This window comes from Mus caroli, chromosome 2, assembly GCF_900094665.2.
Source record: "Mus caroli chromosome 2, CAROLI_EIJ_v1.1, whole genome shotgun sequence".
NCBI classification, from domain to species: Eukaryota; Metazoa; Chordata; class Mammalia; order Rodentia; family Muridae; genus Mus; species Mus caroli.
The window spans coordinates 6986815-7007526 of NC_034571.1; the positions used below are offsets into that span (position 1 = coordinate 6986815).

General features: G+C 41.3%; 1 protein-coding gene across 8 annotated transcripts in view; it reads left to right on the top strand.

Moving 5' to 3' along the window:
* The window catches only part of Sfmbt2 (Scm like with four mbt domains 2), a 211532-nt gene that overhangs the window by 83554 nt on the left and 107266 nt on the right, over positions 1-20712 (top strand). For all 8 annotated transcript variants that reach the window (XM_029469511.1, XM_029469521.1, XM_029469517.1 and 5 more), the window contains 2 exons: positions 4681-4782; positions 9331-9478. In XM_029469511.1, the coding sequence (XP_029325371.1) occupies positions 4681-4782; positions 9331-9478 (250 nt within the window). The remainder of the gene's footprint in view (positions 1-4680; positions 4783-9330; positions 9479-20712) is intronic.

A 20712-nucleotide genomic window follows, 5' to 3' on the forward strand; every position in this document is an offset into this window, starting at 1 on the left:
CTAATGCTTGTGGCTTAGACATTTTAGACCTCACCGTGGAATAGCCCTGACATAATCACCTTTTATGAGTTGTGTGGTTCAGGGTGGCATACCTAGCATTTTGTTTCTCCTTATCATTTTTTAACTTGATTGAATGTACCACTTGGAGATAAAAATTGCTTTTTACAGCTGTGAGTATAAAATGGAAAAGCTTATCCCTGTTAAGCGTATAGATTTTTTCATTAAATTTTTGTTATAAATATTTCACTGGCTAAATTCAAATCAGTATGATGGAGTTGAAACATAATAATACTATTGATTTAATAAATGCTGGCATTCTGATGTCATTTCTTGATGAAATTAATATTATGTGAGTCGTTTTCTAACAAGAACATGAACATTAATCCATTCTTCAAATAAAAAAAGAACCACTATGAGACAAGCAGCTGTTTAAAGAAAGGGTAACATATGCTGATGTGTGTGAAGTTCCCAGAGTTCATTATATAACAATTTGGACTACTTTGTCGTACTAATTAAAACCTTCCTTTATTTTTACTGACGCCTATTCTTAAAAATTATGCAAATTATTGGGGTTTTGAAGAGAAACCTATGCAATGTTTAATTTCCCAATAGACAAAAAACTAGCATGTTGGAACTAAAAATATGTATTTCATGCAGTGCAGTATTTATGTGTGTGTGTGTGTGTGATGTGTTTTTGTGGCTGTGTGCACTGCATGTGACTATCTTTCTCTGCACTCATCTTGTCACTTGGAGGCAATGTCTCTCCCACTTTGAGTTTGGCTGTTGCACTTTTTAAGGCAAACTGGAGGCCAGTAAGGCCCATGGCTCCTCCATTCTGTCCCACCTCCCTGCCTTTAAGTTGAGGTTGCGGCATATGTGGGATTGTTATGTGGGTGATAAAATTCACTCTACTCCTTGTAACTGGGTAACAAGTGCTTGTCACCCCTGAGCCATTGTTCCAGCCACCCTCTGCCATACTTTTGGGTAAGCACATAAGTGTTTCTGGATATCCTGGTACCTATGTAAACCCTTGCTGACTAACCTGAGCACTCACTGTTGTCAAATTCCTCAATTATCCTAAAGACTTTCCTCTAACTCCAGTGCTGGGGCAGGGCAGGGTAAGAGTAGGAACACAGGACAGATTGGTCCCTAAAGCTTGTTGGTCTGTCAGCCATTTAATTGAATTGATTAACCTCAGATTCAGTAGGAGACCCTCTCTCAAATAATAAAGTTGGAGAGTGGTTGAGGGAACAGAGCAAATGTTGACTTCTGGAATGAACATACAGAGAGACAGAGAGACGAGAGAGACAGAGAAGTACAGAACACATTACCCCTCCAACCCCCCTCCCGACCTTTAGAATGTAGACTTGAGAGATGATGTAAGCACAAGTTTAGATTTCTTGAGAAGAAATACCTCACTACATATTTTATTTCTGAGGACAGGCAGCCATTGATTGGTTCTCACTAGAGAACTGCACACGATAAAGAACCAGATAAGGGACTAATCTACATGCTGAGTTCCCTGGAGCCACAGAACTTTCAATGTAATATCGGGAGCATTGGTTGTAGTAGGGTGGATGTGAACTTAGCTAAAGACATCTTCTAGTCAGGGATCAACATCAAATTAAAGATCTGGGACAGAAAGTCTTTACAGTTATAGAACAGCTCTCTTTGGAAAGCTGGCTCGACTGGCAGAGCAGAGATTGGTGTTAAACGTATACAAAGCAGAGCTGGTATAGATACTGGGCTTGAGGGTTTAAGCCTGAGGTAAGCCAGAAGTCTAGATTGCCGACAGCGTCTTTTTACAAAGTGACTGGAACCACACGCCTTTAATCCCAGCACTTGGGAGGCAGAGACAGGCAGATTTCTGAGTTTGAGGCCAGCCTGAGTTACAGGACAGCCAGGGCTACACAGAGAAACTCTGACTGGGGGCGAGGGGAGGAGGAAAAATTCCGCAGACGGCTCTAGAGATTCAAGGCAGCTAAAAAGTGCCCATTTGCTCTGATTAGTAAGCAAGATGGTTTAGCTTAGCAGCTTTGCACACTTAGTAGAGGGGCATAGAAGCAAGCACAGGGGTCTGGAGACATCAGCCCATTCTCCTGGATCATTCATCATCACCAGTGTGTGTAGAGCGCCCCAGGGCTGTATTGGCAACACAGCATGATAATAAATGCATACACTTGTTGAGGACACCCAGGGATGTTTGGTTGTCACTTCAGAATAAAATGATAAAGAGTTTTGTTTAAAAGAGGAAAACACCTGCAAAATCCACATGTAGGACTCAGATCTCACCTATAAGAACCGGGGGTGTTGGTGTCTGCATGGAGGCCTTGATTTTAATCTTTTAATTCAGGTGTCAATTAGTAACTCCGTGTTGAGCTCTTGTGCCTCGTAACTTGCAGTTTGTAGCCCTGGTTTAGTTAGTGTGTGCTAATTCACATTAAATTCCTGGACTGGTGCTTTGAACTCCTTTTGTTTTTCTAAAGTGTCTTTCAAAGGAAGTGCTATGTTTGCAGCCACACCTGTATTGAAGAATTTCTCCTTGCCTTTTCTCTTTAGGCTTATAATTTTATAAAGTGTTTGATTGTCAGTTCTTAAGGAATTTGTAAAGGTCGTCTTAAAATAACCGAAGTCACCACCTGCATGTAAGGGTATTTCCTTCTGCATGTAATTTTTATAAAGTGTTGATTGCTTAGCTCTGAAGGAATTTATAAAAGTTTAGAATGGAGTGAGGTCCTTTGAATGTCCCCCAACACATGACTACACTTCCTCTGATTACTCCTCCCTAAACATAGCACCAATCTCTTCACTCAGACCCCGAGTGAGTTATGCAACTGTGGATACAAAGATCTCCATAGATTACAATGAGGATGGAGAGATGGCTCTGCAGTTAAGAGTACTTGCTGCTCTTGCAAAGGACCAGAGCCCATTTCCAAGAACCCCCATATCAAGCATTTCACTATCGTCCATAACTCCAGCTCCAGGGGTTCTGACGTCCCTCCTGTCTTCCATAGACATTTGCACAAGTGTGTGTGTGTGTGTGTGTGCACACACACAACTTAAAGTGAGCTTGTGATCATATGGACACTTACATTTCCACCCCCCCCAGCCTCCGACAAAATGGTGACCCGTTACAGAGTTATTTTTTTTAAATTTATTTTTCTTGTTTTTATGAGATAGGGTCTAACTCTGTAGCATAGGTTAGAGCTAGAACTCATTATGTAGCTCAGGCTCACCTTAAATTTACAGTCTTTTTGTCTCAGCCTCCTAAGTGATGGAATTATATGTATAAGTCACCACACCTTAAGTGAGGAGGGGGAAACCGGTGTGTGTGGGGCACCCTTGCTTGTCTACATTTGGTATCTTCCTCTATAACATTACATAACCTTATTTTTGAGACAGAGCCTCTCACTGAGCTTGGAGCTGTTTCAGGTAAACTGGCTGGGCAGATAGCCCTGGGATTCATTTGTGTCCACTTACCCATCTTTACAATTATAGACATCTGTACAACAGCTGGCTTTTTACATGGGAGCTGGAGATCTGAATTCAAGTCTTCATGCTCTTGAATTAGGCACTTTACCAATGGAACCATCTTCCCAGGGCCTCTGATGGAGAATTTCGAAAGGAGTTTCTCTTTTCTGGTCTCCTGTCGGACAGAGACTAATTGATTGGCTTTTGGGGTGAGAGCTGAAGTACAGGCACAACCCATCACGACTCCCTCTAGTTGAGTTGGCAGAGAGTTGGCTGTAGTATCATGGAATTCATTTAAAATCCACTTGAGATTTTCATATTTAGGAGAGCAAGAGATCTCCGGGGTTTCTGTTGTTGTTGTTTTACTGCATATTCATTTGATAGACTTGGGAATGGCTAGCTTTATTTGAACCTGTTATTACTTCAGGGATGGACTGTAAATTCATTTATTTATCCTTGACTACAAACACCCAGTGTGAAGTACAAGATGACCTCCAATTCAGCAAGATGAATTCTGATATTCTGAGTCCGGTCAACCTCGTCTCTAGCTGTGTGGCTGAAGAAGATAATGAAATTTGTTTTCTGGACGAAGCAGTGGAGCCCCAGGGCTCCGTGATCAGGTTTCAGGGAGGGGTCAGTGCAGGCAGACACCAGTTGAGTAGGAGACACAAAGCTCATGTTTACTGAGCAGGAGTCAGGCTCCGATGTCCCCAGGGCAGCTTCTCACCTGCACTAGAGTTATGGACTCAACCAGTCACCCACCCAGCTCTTAGCCTGTTTGGAAGGAGAATAGGTGAATCCCACGGATGGATGCCGTGTCAAGTAATTTGGTGGCAAAAGGCCCTGCTTTTTCCTGAAGGTAATTCTGCTGGGTTTCAGATGACTGATGGCCACCTTTATTGTGTGGGGCTTCAGCAGTGAGCACTTGACAAGATCAAAGCAATGTATTGGCACACAGAGTTGCTTTGCTTCCTGTAAATTTAAGCATGGCCAATGAAGGCATGCTGCCTCTCCCTTGAAAAAGTAATTTAGCCTGCAGAAAATAATTAAATCCACACTGTCTTGCAATAATTAGAAATTTGAAATGGAGAGAATTAATTATTTCCATCAGATTTCAGTCACTCAAGACAATGCTTAAGAACAGATTCCAGACCGTTGGCAAGTTAATTCATGGCGCTATCTCTAATATGCTCACTGTTATCCCCACAGGACCATGCAGACTTGCAAAGCCATTTCTTTACAGTTGGGATGCGGCTGGAGACATTGCATATAAGCGATCCTTTTCATATCTACCCTGCATCAGTGACCAAGGTAGGTTTTCTGTTTTGCTCCTTGCTCTTTGCTCTACAGTGAATGGAGTAAGTCTTCAAAGGTAGGTAGATGCAGTATGTGCCTACAAGGAGCACTCACAGACACACCCCATAGACAAACCAAAGGGAGACGATTGTCCCTTCTTCTCAGTTCTGTGTTAACTTCTTTCTGTGAAAGGGGGCAGAGGAGATTCCTCCTTTCTAGCATGGACAGAGTGACTGACTTTTCTTCTCTTAGTAGTTGTTTATTGGTGAGTTGCATTTTACAAGCATAACGTACGGGACCACAGAGATGGCTCAGTGAATAAGAGAGATGGCAGTGCAAGTATGAGTTCAAATCCCCAGCTCTTGCGGTTAAAAGTTGAATGGCGCATGCCGGGAATCCAAACACCAAGAGGACAAAACTGGGAGGATTACTAGGGCTTGCCTAGACAAATCCACCAACCAACCAACCAACCAACCAACCAACCAACCAACCAACCAACCAACCAACCAGCTCCAGCTTGGAGCTGGAGCTCCAAGCACTGAGCTCCAGATCTAGTGAGAAATCTGTTCTAGGAAATAATATTAATCAAGACATGTGCTATCCTCCTCTGGCCAGTACTTATGCACATGGGACGCACGCACAGTGCACATACAGGCAACATGCCGCAAACAAGAGTGATAAGTGCTCCTGCTTCATGACTGTCTGTTTATATTTAGAAAATTCTAGAAGGCAGATTCTTATTTCCTCGTAAACCAGCGCTCTTGCTTCTTCTTCTTTTTCATCTGCTTTCATTGGTTAAAGGAAGTCACCTGCTGCCAAGATTGTCAGTAAAAACGAAATTTCTTCACAGTGTAAAGGTGTTTTTATTCTGACCTGGTAGTCCTTTGATAGTATATGATTATTGAGATTATCTCTTCTTCATAAGAGAAATCCCGGTGGTTCTACCAGTGGTCAAATTCACATTGTGTATTTCCCACTTTAAATATTAGCCTTTGTTAAGTGGTAGAAGACTCTGACAAGCTGAATTTTTTTCTTCTTCAAATGTGTCTTCAGTTAATGACGCTTTTTTATTCAGAGGAAGAATTTGATTAAAGATTCAAGGTCAATTGTAGTTTAATTTCTATTTCCAAAGGAAGGTGGATCTATTTTTGTAGTAAGTCGAATATTATTATAATAAACTTTTCCTTCCTTCCTTCCCTCCCTTCCTTCCTTCCTTCCTTCCTTCCTTCCTTCCTTCCTTCCTTCCTTCCTTCCTTCCTTCTTTCCTTCCTTCCTATTCTTTCATGATTTGTTACAATTTCAGGAAATTAGTGGTGACACTATATTTAAAACATGTTAATTAATTGTAATCAAGGTGTATAGCTTTCTTCTTTTTCTAAATGGGTATATGGATTTGTCTAGAGCACTACAGTACCAGATTCCCCTGAATTTTAGGAAAGAAACAAGCAGGCAGACCTGCTGTGCTCAGCCCACATTGAGCACATTGCTCACATTTTGTACCTTTAAATTATTGTGATATTCAGCATTAAAGAGTGACACATTTCTTATTGGTAGCCTCAGTTTGGATAGATGGTCAGGGACAGGTTGCGTGTTCACAGTCATTTCCCCTTACGTCGTCTTGCTGGGAGACAGAATCGTTTGCAGGTGTTCTGAAACTCCGTTCTTCACACTATCTTCCTTTGCACTTGTATTCGAGGGGAAGTATGTGATGCCATTCTGCCTCATTTGTATCCCATTCTCTGATTGTCCGTTTGTTGTTTTAATGCACAAATTGGAATGTGTGGTCTTGTTTCTAAGAACCTCCTCAGATAAATTCAGGGCACATCATCATGTATGATTCACCAGAATATTTCTTCATGTAGAAGATATTTATAAATATATATTGGATATGTCTTCACTAGAGGGGATGCCTGGAGTGGGTATGATCACAGTTTATTGCATACATGTCTGAGATTTAAAAATACTTGAAATGCATTTATGTTTTAGGATATTTTGCTCGAGAATATCACACACTGTGCTCTAATTGCTTTTTATAGTGAAAGTTTCACACAGGCACCCCTTTAAGGTTTTGTTTTTTCCTGAGAGCCCGGAAGAAGATAGAATAAATGATATTAAAGCATACAGCTCAATACAGAGGTGCCCTAGTGTTAAGTGGAGAGGCTTTAGCAGTGGAGCAGGGCTGGTTCTGGTATTTCAAACATTGAAAGGTGAGATGTTTGCAGTCCTGGAGCACGTGAAGTAGGTTGCGTTGAAGAAAGGCCAGGGCATGAGAGACCCGTGAGCCCCATGCGAGAGGGAACACAGAGCAGAGCTTTGCATCCTTGGGAACATGAGTCCTGAGAGATGGGAGGGAACTTCCGGGACTTTTCTCTGGAGTCTTCTCACATCAATGAGAAGTTTGATAGATCCTGGAAATCTTTAGGCAGGGTCCCACGGTGCTTAGATACCCTGCCGCCAGGACAGCTTACTGTGTGAGAGGACCCGTATGTATGTGTGGTAGGATCTATCGCAGCTTCCAGAGAGCTACTGAGGAGTCATAGGTGTTGCTCTGGACATTGAGGCATAGACCAATTAATTCCCTGTTGTTATCAGGTATACATTATACTCCAGGGAATCAGACAACAAAGAAAATGAATGAGTAAATAAATAGATCCCAGAGAGGGGTTCATGAGAGCTGTGACTGGCGGGAGGATGCGATTTTATTCTTTTGATTTTTGTTTTATGTGTATGGGTGTTTTTACCTGCATGTTATGTCTGTGCACTGTATACATGGCTAGTGCTTGCTGAACGAAGCCAGAAGAGGGCACCAGATCCCTTGGGAATAGAGTGACAGACAGGTGTCAGCCGCCATGTGGGGGCTCAGAATTGAACTTGGGTCCTCTGGAAGAACAACCAGTGCTCTTAAGCAGAGGGCCATCTGTACAGTCCTGAGAGTGTTTTAAAATGTAACCACCACCAGGAAATGTTTTCTTAGGCAAGCTGGCCATGATCCATCCCCCTTATTTAAAAAACAAACAAACCTGTTTTTAAATAGGGTCTCATGTGACCCAGGCTGTCCTTAACCCTCTGATCCTCATGCCTCCATATTCAGGGTTAGCATTGCAGGCTTGTGTCACCATGCTCGGCTTGGGTCGATGCTTCTCAAAGTAGATTTTTCAAAGGCAACTGCCCAGTGACTACAGTTAGAGATAGTTACTGGAAGCAGAACATAGAGGTGAGGGTTAGACTTCCTACTCTTGGCTTATAGATTTAGTTTACAACATACTTTGTAATGGAGGGAGCTAGGAAGCAGAGCTTAGTATAAATGTAAAGGAAGTGTGTGTGTGTGTGTGCGCACGAGCTCGTGCCTGCGTGCTCCTGTGGGAGCTTGTAGGGGGAGGGGGGAAGCATCTGATTTTGCTACCTGCTTAGAGCTTTGTTTTTCTTTCTCTCTTTTTTTCTTTGAAATATTGGAGCTCTAAAACCTGGCAATGCTAATAAGCAAGTGCCCTACTAGTGAGCTGTATTTGGAGTCCTTCTTAGGGTTATTTCTTTCGTTTTACTTTGAGGCAGAGTCTCACTAGTTTGCCTCGGCTGGTCTTTAGCTCACTCTGTAGCCCAGACAGTTGGCAAGCTTGTGAACATGCACCCCCCACCCCCATCCCCACCCCCCCCCCCAGCCCAGACTAAGTCTCCATAGCTGGGCTGACAGGGTCCCACCACCTAGACCTGCTCGTTCATTTTTGTCTCATTCGCTGTCCATTCATCTACAAAACATTTTCTATGCCTCTGCAAATCATTTGATGAATAAAGGAGGTTGCTGTCCTCAAAGAATCTCTGATATTTTGGTGGTGACAGGTGATGGAGGGGAACATGAAGTAAAGACAGGTTTTTCTGCATACATGATTTCCTCTCTGACTACAGGATGTCGTATTTTGAAGGCCGTAATGCACAGGGGTCTAGAAGTCTGCCAGGGCTGCAGCCAGAGGGTTTGAAGGATCTGCTGTGAGGAGTTTGGTCCCTGCTGTAGAGGCCAAGGTGCCATTTTGGCTTTTAAATCCCTAGTTTATTTTTCCATGGACAGGAACTGGTTGTCTGTCTGGCAGTTTGCTTTTCTTCATGTGAGGCCCTTGTTTTATATTTTTAGGTCTTTCTTTTTTGGTTTTCATTTTCTCCCTTCTGTGTATTTCCTTTATTCCTCTCTCCATGTATGTGACCACCACGACTGAGTCTGCTCTCTTATCCACTGGGCTCAGTGATCGGTTCTGAGACGCTGGTTTGTGCTAACGTCAATTTGATAGGATATGTTCAGTGTCATTGAAACAATGTCAGGATTTGTATGTGTAACACGTGAGAAATTAACATTTCTGTTTTCTTTTCTTTGTTCCTTTTCTTTTTTTCTAGGTTTTTCAGTGCAACTCACTCATATACTGTATTCAAAAAATTGCGTTTCTTTTTTTCTAGGTTTTTCAGTGCAACTCACTCATATACTGTATTCAAAAAATTGCGTTTCTTTTTTTCTAGGTTTTTCAGTGCAACTCACTCATATACTGTATTCAAAAAATTGCGTTTCTTTTTTTCTAGGTTTTTAATAGTAAATTTTTCCAAGTGGCCATTGATGACCTAAGACCTGAAGCTGATAAACCCACGATGCTGTGCCATGCAGATTCTTTGGGGATTTTGCCAGTACAGTGGTGCCTTAAAAACGGAGTCAACCTCGCTCCTCCCAAAGGTTTGTAATCTGTGAAAATATGTGGGTTTGGAGTAGTCCAGGCTGGTGTCTTCTTGTCTCTGACATGACGTCATCATGTTTACCTGGACAAGTTGCAGTGTGAGTTGACCTGCCGTGCAGGGCAAGGATTCTTCTGTATTGATTGACATGGATGTCACTATTGTTCCACCCCTTGGAAGGTTTGTTGGGTTTGATTTTCAGGGTCAAGGGTAAGGCTCTTCCTCCACTAGATGGGGCATGGATCGCTGCTTCTCTCTGATGCTCTGTAGTGAGTGATTCAGGCACCACAATGCTGCCGCCAAGTGATGAAAGTTAAAGATATGAAAAGGCCTGAGAAGTGTGTACAACAAAATGGCAATGGTGTATTTCTTTGGACTTCAGTGTCTCAGATACTCCACGGGTCAGATACTCTTAGGGTCCAAAATTTTAACATAATAATTATACTTCACTTAATGCTATCATGTCCAAGGTTTGCTCAGTGGGGACAACATTACATGAAAAATGAAGCCCTACATGGTGGTGTGCTCTGACAGTAGAGGCAGGAAAACTAGGGATACAAGATGACTCTCAGCTACATAGTGAGTATAAGGGTAGCCTGGGCTACATGAAACCTTCACTCAGAAAATAAGTAAACTAAACACTAAACGAAATGAAAAGATAAAAGAGAATGTGTGTGTGTGTGTGTGTATTCCATACATATTATATATATGGAATAGCAGGAGAGAAATTGGAGAAAGATTAGAAAAATAAACTTAGTGGGACAGACAGCTACATACTACCTTAAGTACAAAGAGGTTTTGCATGAGCCCTTTTCAGATGTGTAGGGATTATGGGATAACCTAAGATGTTACATTTGCTAGCTGGCTGTCAGGAGCTGTTGCGCCGTTGACCTGTGCTGTGTGTAGCTTATCTTCAGCATCGTTGCCCTTGCTGGGCTCTGACCCTCATTTCTCTTCCATCCTCCTGTCTATGGCGTAGGTGCTCCTGCACCTCTCCATTTCAGCAGTTGACTCTTCAGATTACAGATGTGTAGTTCTGTGGGCTGATGACATGGCAGTGAACCATCTTTGAGGTTTCTGATCACTGTGTCCTCACAAATCATGACATGAGGACTCTTCATTGCCGACAGTTCATATAATCTGCCATGCCCAGAGAAACAAGGATTTGAGTGACAGACAGGAGCTGTGGTCACAGTGCCTGCTACACCTGGTGATGGTGGAAAGGTTCGGGCCCGTGGGCCCTCTGTGTATTTATGTTTGAGTTCTCGTTGTTGTGACCTGAACTAAATGAAAAGCTTACATTCCAAAGCTTTCATTGGGGACTTCATGGTAGTCTCGAGGTAGCACCCAGAAACAAATCAACAGGGTTCAATATGTTAGAGAAACAAATAGTGTTTGCTGTACCAATAGCAAGTACAGCTACTGTGCACTTAGGCAGGTCCAGCAGTGTGGAATGCAGAGCAGTGTTCCAAGTATTCTGCAGATGTAGAGTGCACAGGGGGATGTGATAATCATTCTGTTTAGATCCCAGGTCCTACTACATGAGGAATTTTAGCACTCAAGTAGGTTTTCTCATTTGGAATGGGTTGTAAAAACAATCTCTTTTAAACCCCAGTTATTTTTTTCACCCCGGGGAACTCCAAGCTCAGTTGTGTTAAGTAATTTATGAAATCCCGAGAGGTTGTCTGAACTCCAGCCTTACACTCCCAAATGAATGCTTCTCTGAGTTGGCGTGCTAACTATAACTACTTTTTGCTGCTGTTCCTAGGGCTGGCATCCCATGAAGGCCATCCTTCAGGGCAGTTCGAGTGGCCTTAGTCAGGGCCGGCAGATGTTAGTGGGCCGTGCCTTTCACTTGGGTAATTGGTCTATATGCTTGAGAGCAGTTGGTGAACTACAGTTTGAAGGTGTAATTTTGGAAAAGTTGGTGGTTATACCACAGTCGTGGCTTTGCTTATTGGACTCTGGTTTCATCTCCTGTTGGTAATTAAAATGAATGCAAACTGAGAAGTCTTGACACTGATGGGTTTTGTAATGCGGCTTAGTGTTTCCTTTTGAGGTTGTTCATCGCATGTCCTATCTTACTATGAGGGCTGGGAACCCTGGTGCAGGATTTTGCAAACATCATTCCATATTTCATTAATGTGTGAAAGGAGACAGTTTTTTAAATGTCTGTTTTAATATTGAACATTGGGGTTGTTGGGTAGAATGTGTAAGCTGTAATCTGCATATTCCCGAGAGATTTCAAAGGTTTTCCTGTGTGCTTAGATTTCTGTGAAAACTGTGAATCTTTCTGGCAATTGGATGTTGCTTGGTCTTCTAAAGTCTTTCAGTAGAAAGAAACATGGAATAGAGACGTGCCAAGAACACAGATCTCTTCTTATGTTGTTTTGACTCTGCTCTCTTTTAAACGAGAAAGCAAAATATACCTGACCTCGACTTTAGAGACAAACCTTCTAAGCCTGGAAAGACAGGGACTCTCCAGTGGCTCTCTGCCTCAGGGTTTTGCTATTAGAGATTTGATCCTGCCATTTTAAACCAATAAAGGACAGTCAATGCTATAGGTCCTACTAACAGTGCTTAAATAAATACATAAATAAATAAGCTAAAAATGATGAATACATAAGCTATCCCACTTCTGGTCATGTAATACCAAAGATTAGTAGTAGCCTTCAAAGAGTCAGACTTCCAAATTGAGGGAATGTCTGGTGGAAAACATTGGATCTGTGCTGTGAAATGCAGGAGCCAGAGTGAAGGAAACTGCTTATTGTAGCACTGGCTTGTCTCTAGGGCCAATTTGTATGCCTAATGGGCATACAATTTAGGAAGGAAAGGTGTATTTAAATTACTGCCGTGGCACAAAATGATGCCTCTCAATTCTAATTCTCTTTTAAAAAGAACCTGAGCAGTTGTCCTTAGTTCATTGCAAAAACTCTACTTTATTGACCATTTGTTGTATTAGAGAGAATAATATATTAACATTCCTCAAGGCATGGTGGCATTCAACAGTAATCTCAAAACGTGGGAGTCAGAGTCAGGAGGATCACAAGTTCAAATTTATGCTTAACTTCATGATGACTTAGAGATCAGCCCGGGATTCATGTGATGCCCCCTATGTATGTGCATGTGTGTCTACTTGTGTGCTCATGTATGTATATGAATATATATATACATACACACACTTACACAGGCAATCACACACACATACACAAACACACACACACACAAACATACACACACATACACAGGCAATCACACACAGAAACACACACACACACACACAGAGGAATGTTACTCATTGATCCATCTGAATGATAAGTGACTTAGAGTTTTAGAGATGCTGCAGTACTGGGTCAGTGAGTGATCTCATTCACTTCATGAAAATGTTTGCCAGAGTTATGAGGATCAAATTCATGCTTAACTTCATGAAGAGTTAGAGATCAGCCTGGATTCATGTGATGTCCCCTATGTAAGTGCATGTGTGTTTATGTGTGTGTGCATGTGTGTATATGAATATATGTATACACACACGCACACACGAATGTTACTCATTGATCTATTTGAATGATAAGTGACTTAGAGTTTTAGAGATGCTGCAGTACTGGGCCACTAAGGATTTGCATGCGTGTACAGTTGTGTGCATATTCATTTTCTATATGAATATGCATATACACACATGCACACACACAGGAATGGCCAGAGCTATGTCTCAGGTAGGAGGTGAATATTCTTGCCAGTGTCAGGAGGCTACAGAGTTCAAATTCATGCTTAACTTCATGAAGAATTAGAGATCAGCATGAGATTCATGTGATGCCCACCAAGAAAGTGCATGTGTGCACAGTTGTGTGCATATTCACTTCTCTATGTGAATATGCATATACACACATGCATACACGAATGGCACTCATATATCCTTTTGAATGATACGTGACTCAGAGCTTTAGAGCTTATGCAGTGCTGGGCCAGTGTGTTCTTTCACTCGTGAGCTGAATACTTTTGCCACAGTCAGTATGTTTCAGAGTTCAAATTCATGGTTAAATTCATGATGAGTTAGAGATCAGCCTGGGATTCATGTCATGCCCCCCATGTATGTGCATGTGTTTATACTTGCGTGTGCATGTATCAGGAGTTGAAATTCATGCTTAACTTCATCAAGAGTTAGGGATCAGCCTGTATCATGTGATGCAGCTTATGTATATACGTGTGTGTTCATGTGTATGTGTGTATAATATAAATATAAATATACATACACACTAACATAGACATGCACGTGTGGACATACACACATGAATGGCACTTATCAATCCATTTGTATGATATGTAAATTAGATCTTTCAGTACTATGTAGTATGGGGCCAGTGAGACATCTCACTCACTAAGTAAAAACGCTTGCCAGAGTCAGGAGAATAAAGAGTTCAAATTCATAATTAACTTCATGAAGATTTAGAAATCATCCTGGGATTTATGTGATGGCCCCTATGTATGTGCATGTGTGTGTACTTGTGTGTGCATGTGCATTTGTGTATATGAATATACATATACATACATACATACACACACCCGCACGTACACACATACAAACACACACATACAGGAATGGCACTTATCAATCCATTTGAATGATAACTGACTTAGAGTTTTAGAGACTATGCAGTAGAGGGACAGTGAATGGTCTCACTTTAGTTAGAGATCATCCTGGTATTCATATGAAGCTGCTCAATGTATGTGCATGTGTGTTTACGTGTGTGTGCATGTGCATGTGTGTATATGAATATACATACACATACACACACATACACACACATGCAACACACACATATGAATGACACTCATCGATCACTTTTAATGATATGTGATTTATAGTTTTAGAGATTATACAGTACTGGGCCAGTGAATGGTCTCACTCAGAAGGTGAAAACGCTTGCCAGAGTCAGGAGAATCAGGAGTTCAAATTCATGCTCAACTTCCTGAGGATTTAGAGATTAGTCTGTGATTCGTGTGATGCCCCCCATATATGTGCCTGTGTGTATAGTTGTGTGTGCATGTGCATGTGTGTATATGGATATACATATACATACACACACACGTATAAACGCAAGCACAAACACACACACACACAGGAATGCCACTCGTTGATCCATTTGAATGATATGTGACTTAGAGTTTTAGAGATTATGTAGTATTGGGCCACTGAAACTTTTCATTCACCAGGGATGAAGGCTTGCCAGAAGCATCAGTATCCAGAGTTCACAATCATGCTTAACTTCATAATGAGTTAAAGATCAGCCTGGGATTCATGGGATGTAGCCTATGTATGGGCAGGTGTGTGTCTTGTGTGTGCATGTTCATTTGTGTATATGAATATGAATATACACACACTTACACACTCATGCACACACACACATACACGAATGGCTCTCATTAATCCATTTGAATGATATGTGTCTTAGAGCTTGAGAGTTTAGGCAGGACAGTGCCAGGGAGAGATCTCACTCACCAGGTAACAATGTTTGCCATACTCAGGAGGATTAGGAGATGAAATTCATGCTTAACTTCATGATGACTTAGACATCAGCCTAGCACTCATGGGATGTCCCCCGTGAATGTATGTGCATGTGTATATAGTTTTGTGTGCATGTGCATGTGTGTATATTAATGTACATATACATACACACAAACATATACACGCATGCGCAGATACAGACACAGAAATGGCTCTCATCGATCCATTTGTATAATATGTAAATTTACTGGGCCAGTGAGACATCTTACTCACCAGCCAAAAACATTTCTCAGAGTCAGGAAAATCAGGAGTTCAAATTCATAAATAACTTCATGATGAGTTAGAGATCAGCCTTGTGTTAATGTGATGACCCCTATGTATTTGCATGTGTGTATATTTATGTGTGCATGAAAATGTATATGTATGAATATACATATACATACATATCCACACAAACATGCACACACACACAAACACACCCACAATTGCCACTTACCAATCCATGTGACTGATATGTAACCTAGAGGTTAGAGATTGAGTATACCTTTGCCCAAAAGAGCTCTCTCTCACCAGGTGAAAACGCTTGCCAGAGTAAGGAAGAACAGCATTAAAAATTTATGCTTAATTTCATGATGAGTTAGAGATCAGCCCGAGATTTGTGTGTTGCCTGCTATATATGTGCATGTGTGTATACTTGTGTGTGCATGTATATGTGTGTATATGAATATACATATACATACACACCCATATATACACGCATGCATACACACGCACAAATACATACACACAGGAATGGTACTCATCGATCCGTTTGAATGATATGTGACTTAGAGTCTTATAGATTATGCAGTAGTGTGTCAATGAATGGTCTCACTCACCAGGTGAAAATGGTTGACAGAGTCAGGAGGATCAGGAGTTCAAATTCATGCTTAACTTCAGTTAGAGATCATCCTGGCATTCATGTGATGCCACCCATGTATGTGAATGTGTGTTTACGTGTGTGTGCATGTGCATGTGTGTATATGAACATATGGATACATACACACACACATACACACTCATGTAACACACACACACACACACGCACACGAATGGCACTCATTTATCCACTTGAATGATATGTGACATAGAGCTATAGAGATTATCTAGTACTAGGCCAGTGAGTGCTCTTATTTTCTAGTTGAAAATGCTTGCCAGAATCAGGAGAATCAGGAGTTCAAATTCATGCTTACATTCATGAGGATTTAGAGATCAAACTGTGAATCATGTTTTGCCCCCCATGTTTGTGCATGTGCGTATAGTTGTGTGTGCATGTATATGTGTGTATATGAATATACATATACATACACACCCATATATACACGCATGCATGTGAACACATCAACACACACAGAAATGGTATTCATCGACTCAATTTATTGATATGTGATTTAGAGCTTTAGACATTATGTAGTACTGGGCCAATGAAACTTTTTACTCACCAGGTATAAACGATTGGTATAGTCAGAAAGATCTGGAGTTCAAATTTATGCTTAACTTCATAATGAGTTAGAGATCAGCCTGGCATTCCTGGGATGCACCCCGTGTATGTGCACGTGTGTATAGTTTTGTGTACATTTGCCTGTTTGTATATGAATATACATATCTATACATACAATCATATACAGGCACACAAAGACACACAGACATGAATGGCACTCAGTGATCCATTTGAATGATATGTCACCTCAAGTTTTGGAGGTTTTGCAGTTCTTGGCCTGAGAGTGGTCTCAGTCAGCAGGTGATAACGTTTACCAGAGTCAGTAGGCCCGGGGCCTAGCAAACACAGAAGTGGATGCTCACAGTCAGCTATTGGATGGATCACAGGGCCCCCAATGGAGGAGCTAGAGAAAGTATCCAAGGAGCTAAAGGGGTCTGCAACCCTATAGGTGGAACAACAATATGAACTATCCAGTACACCCCCCCTCACCCCGGAGCTCGTGTCTCTAGCTGCATATGTAGCAGAAGATGGCCTAGTCGGCCATCATTGGAAAGAGAGGCCCATTGGTCGTGCAAACTTTATATGCCTCAGTACAGGGGAACGCCAGGGCCAAGAAGTGGGAGTGGGTGGGTGGGGGAGTGGGGGGGTATGGGGGACTTTTGGGATAGCATTGGAAATGTAAATGAAGAAAATACCTAATTAAAAAAAAAGTTCAATTTCATCCTTAACTTCACGATGAGTTAGAGAGGAGCCTGAGATTTTTGTGATGATCCCGTGATATATGTATGTATATTAATATGCATATACATAAACACATACATACACATACATGTGACACCCACATATGAATGGCACTCATCGATCCATTGGAATTATTTGTGACTTAGAGATTTAGAGATTATGTAGTACTTGGCCACTGAAAGTTTTGATTCACCAGGTAAAAACTCTTGCCAGAGTCATCAGAGAGTTCAAATTCAAAATTTACTTCATGAAGAGATAGAAATCAGACTGGGATGTTCCCTATGTATGTGTGCATGTTAATATGTGCATATAAATATACACATATAAACTAACCAACACAACATGCACACACACCTCTGTACACACACAAGTACACACACACACATACACAAACTCAAAATTGATACTCATCTATCCATTTGAATGATATGTAACTTAATGTTTTAGAGCTATGTAGAAGTCTCACTCACTAGGTGAAATGCTTGTCAGAGTCAGGAGGATCAGAAGTTCAAATTCATGCTTAACTTCACAGTGATTTAGAAATCAGTATGCAATTCATGTGATGCACACCAAGAATGTGCATGTGTGTATAGTTGTGCGCATATTCATTTCTCTATATGAATATGCACATACACACATGCACACACAGTAATGTCAATTCATGTGATGCACACCAAGAATGTGCATGTGTGTATAGTTCTGTGCATATTCACTTCTCTATATGAATATGCACATACACACATGCACACACAGTAATGTCACTCATATATCCTTTTAAATGATATGTGCCATAGAGCTTTAGTGCTTATGCGGTACTGGTCCAGAGCTATGGCTCAGTTAGGAGGTGAATACTCTTGTCAGAGTCAGGAGGATGAGGAGTTCAAAATCATATTGAATTCATGATGAGCTAGCAATCAGTCTGGGATTCATGTGATGCCCCCCCTCCCCGTGTATGTGCATGTGTGCATAAGTGTGTGCAAGTACATGTGTTTACATGAATATACATACACACATATACACACACATGCAAACACACATGTAGGAATGGCACTCATCGATGCATTTTAATATGTGACTTAGACCTTTGGAGATTATGTATGACAGGGCCAGTGTCAATTCTCACACACCTGGTGAAAACCCTTGCTAGAGTCAGGAGGTATAGGAGTTGAAAATCATGCTTAACTTCATGAGGAGTAAGAGATCATCCTGGATTCATGTGATGCCCCCTATATATGTGCATGTGTGTATACTTGGGTGTGCATGTATATGTGTCTATATGAATATACATATACATACACACCCATATACACACGCATGCATGGACACACACAAACATAAACACAAACACAGAAATGGCACTCATTGATCCATTTGAATGATATGTGACTTAGAGTCTTATAGATTATGCAGTAGTGTGTCAATGAACGGTCTCACTCACCAGGTGAAAATAGTTGACAGAGTCAGGAGGATCAGGAGTTCAAATTCATGCTTAACTTCAGTTAGTGATCATCCAAACATTCATGTTATGCCCCTCATGTATGTGCATGTGTGTTTACGTGTGTGTGCATGTGCATGTGTGTATATGAATATATGTATACATACACACACACATACACACTCACGCAACACAAACACACACACACACACACGAATGACACTCATTTATCCATTTGAATGATATGTGACTTAGAGTTTTAGAGATTATGCAGGGCTGGAACAGTGAGTGCTCTCACTCACAAGGTGGAAATGCTTGCCAGAGTCATGATGAACAGGAGTTGAAATTCATTCTCAACTTCATGTTGAGTCCAGGATCAGCTTCTGATTCATGTGATGCCCCCAGTGTATGTGCCTGTGTGTATATGTATGTGTGCATGTGCATGTGTGTATATGAGTATACATATACATACACACATACCCATACAAACATGCACCCAAACCCAAAACTGCCACTCATCGATTTATTTAATGATATGTGACTTAGTCTTAGAGATTCTGTATGACTGGGTCAGGGTGAGGATTCACTCACCAGGTAAAGTCCCTTGCCAGAGTCAAGATAATCAGGAGTTCAAATTCATGGTAAAGGCATGATGAGTTAGAGGTCATCCTGGCATTCATGTGATTGCCCCTATGTATGTGTATGTGTGTTTATGTGTGTGTATATGTGTGAATATGATATACATATACATACACGCACACATAGACACATATGAGCACACAGACACACAGGAATGGCACTCACTCATTGATCTATGTGACTGAGAGCTTTGGAGATTATGTGTGACTAGGTCAGGGAGAGTTATCACCCATCATTACATGCTTGTTAGAATCAGGAGGTCAGGAGGTCAAATTCATGCTTTACTTCATGATGACTTAGAAATCTGCCTGGGATTCATGTGACGCCCCCATGTATGTGTATATGTGTGTACCTGTATGTGGATTGTGTATATGAATATACATATCTACACACACAAAGACATGTACACAGACACACAAACATGAATGCAACTCATCGATCCATTTGAATGATATGTGACTAAGAGTTTTAAGATTCGGCAGTACTGAATAGGGAGAGGTCTCACTCAGAAGGTGAAATCCCTGCCAGAGTCAGGTGGATCGGGAATTCAAATTTGTTAGAGATCAACATGAGATTTATGTGATGTCCACCAAGAATGTGCATGTGTGTATAGTTGTGTGCATATTCATTTCTCTATATGAATATGCATATACAGGCAAGCACACACAGGAATGGCACTCATATATCCTTTTGAATGGTATGTGACGTAGAGCTTTAGCGCTTATGCAGTACAAGTCCAGAGCTATGTCTCAGTAGGAGGTGAATACTCTTTGCAGAATCAGGTGGTCCTGGAGTACAAATTCATGTTTAACTTCATGATGAGTTAGAGTTCAGCATGTGACTCATGTGATGTCCAACAAGAATGTGCATGTGTGTATAGTTGTGTGCATATTCACTTCTCTATGTGAATATGCATATACATGTATGCACACACAGGAATGGCACTCATATATCCTTTTGAATGGTATGTGACTTAGAGCTTTAGAGCTTATGCGGTACTGGTCCAGAGCTATGTCTCAGTTAGGAGGTGAATATTGTTGCCAGAGTCAGGAGGATACAAAGTTCAAATTCATGTTTAACTTCATGATGAGTTAGAGAAAAGCCTGGAATTTATGTGATTGTCCCCTTGTATGTGTATATGTGTATAGGTACATGTGCCTGTACATGCGGGTATATGAACATGCATACACACACACACACACACACACACACACACACGGAAACATACATGTGTACACAAACACACATGGCAGTCATCCATTTGATTTATATGTGCTTAGAGTTTCATTGAGTGTATATTCATGGTATAGGGAAACATCTCACTAACAGATGAAAACCTCTTGCCAGAGTTAGGAGTCTCAGGAGTTCAAATTCATGCTTAACTTCATGATGAGTTAGAGATCACCCTGGATTCGTGTGATGGACCCTAGGTATGTA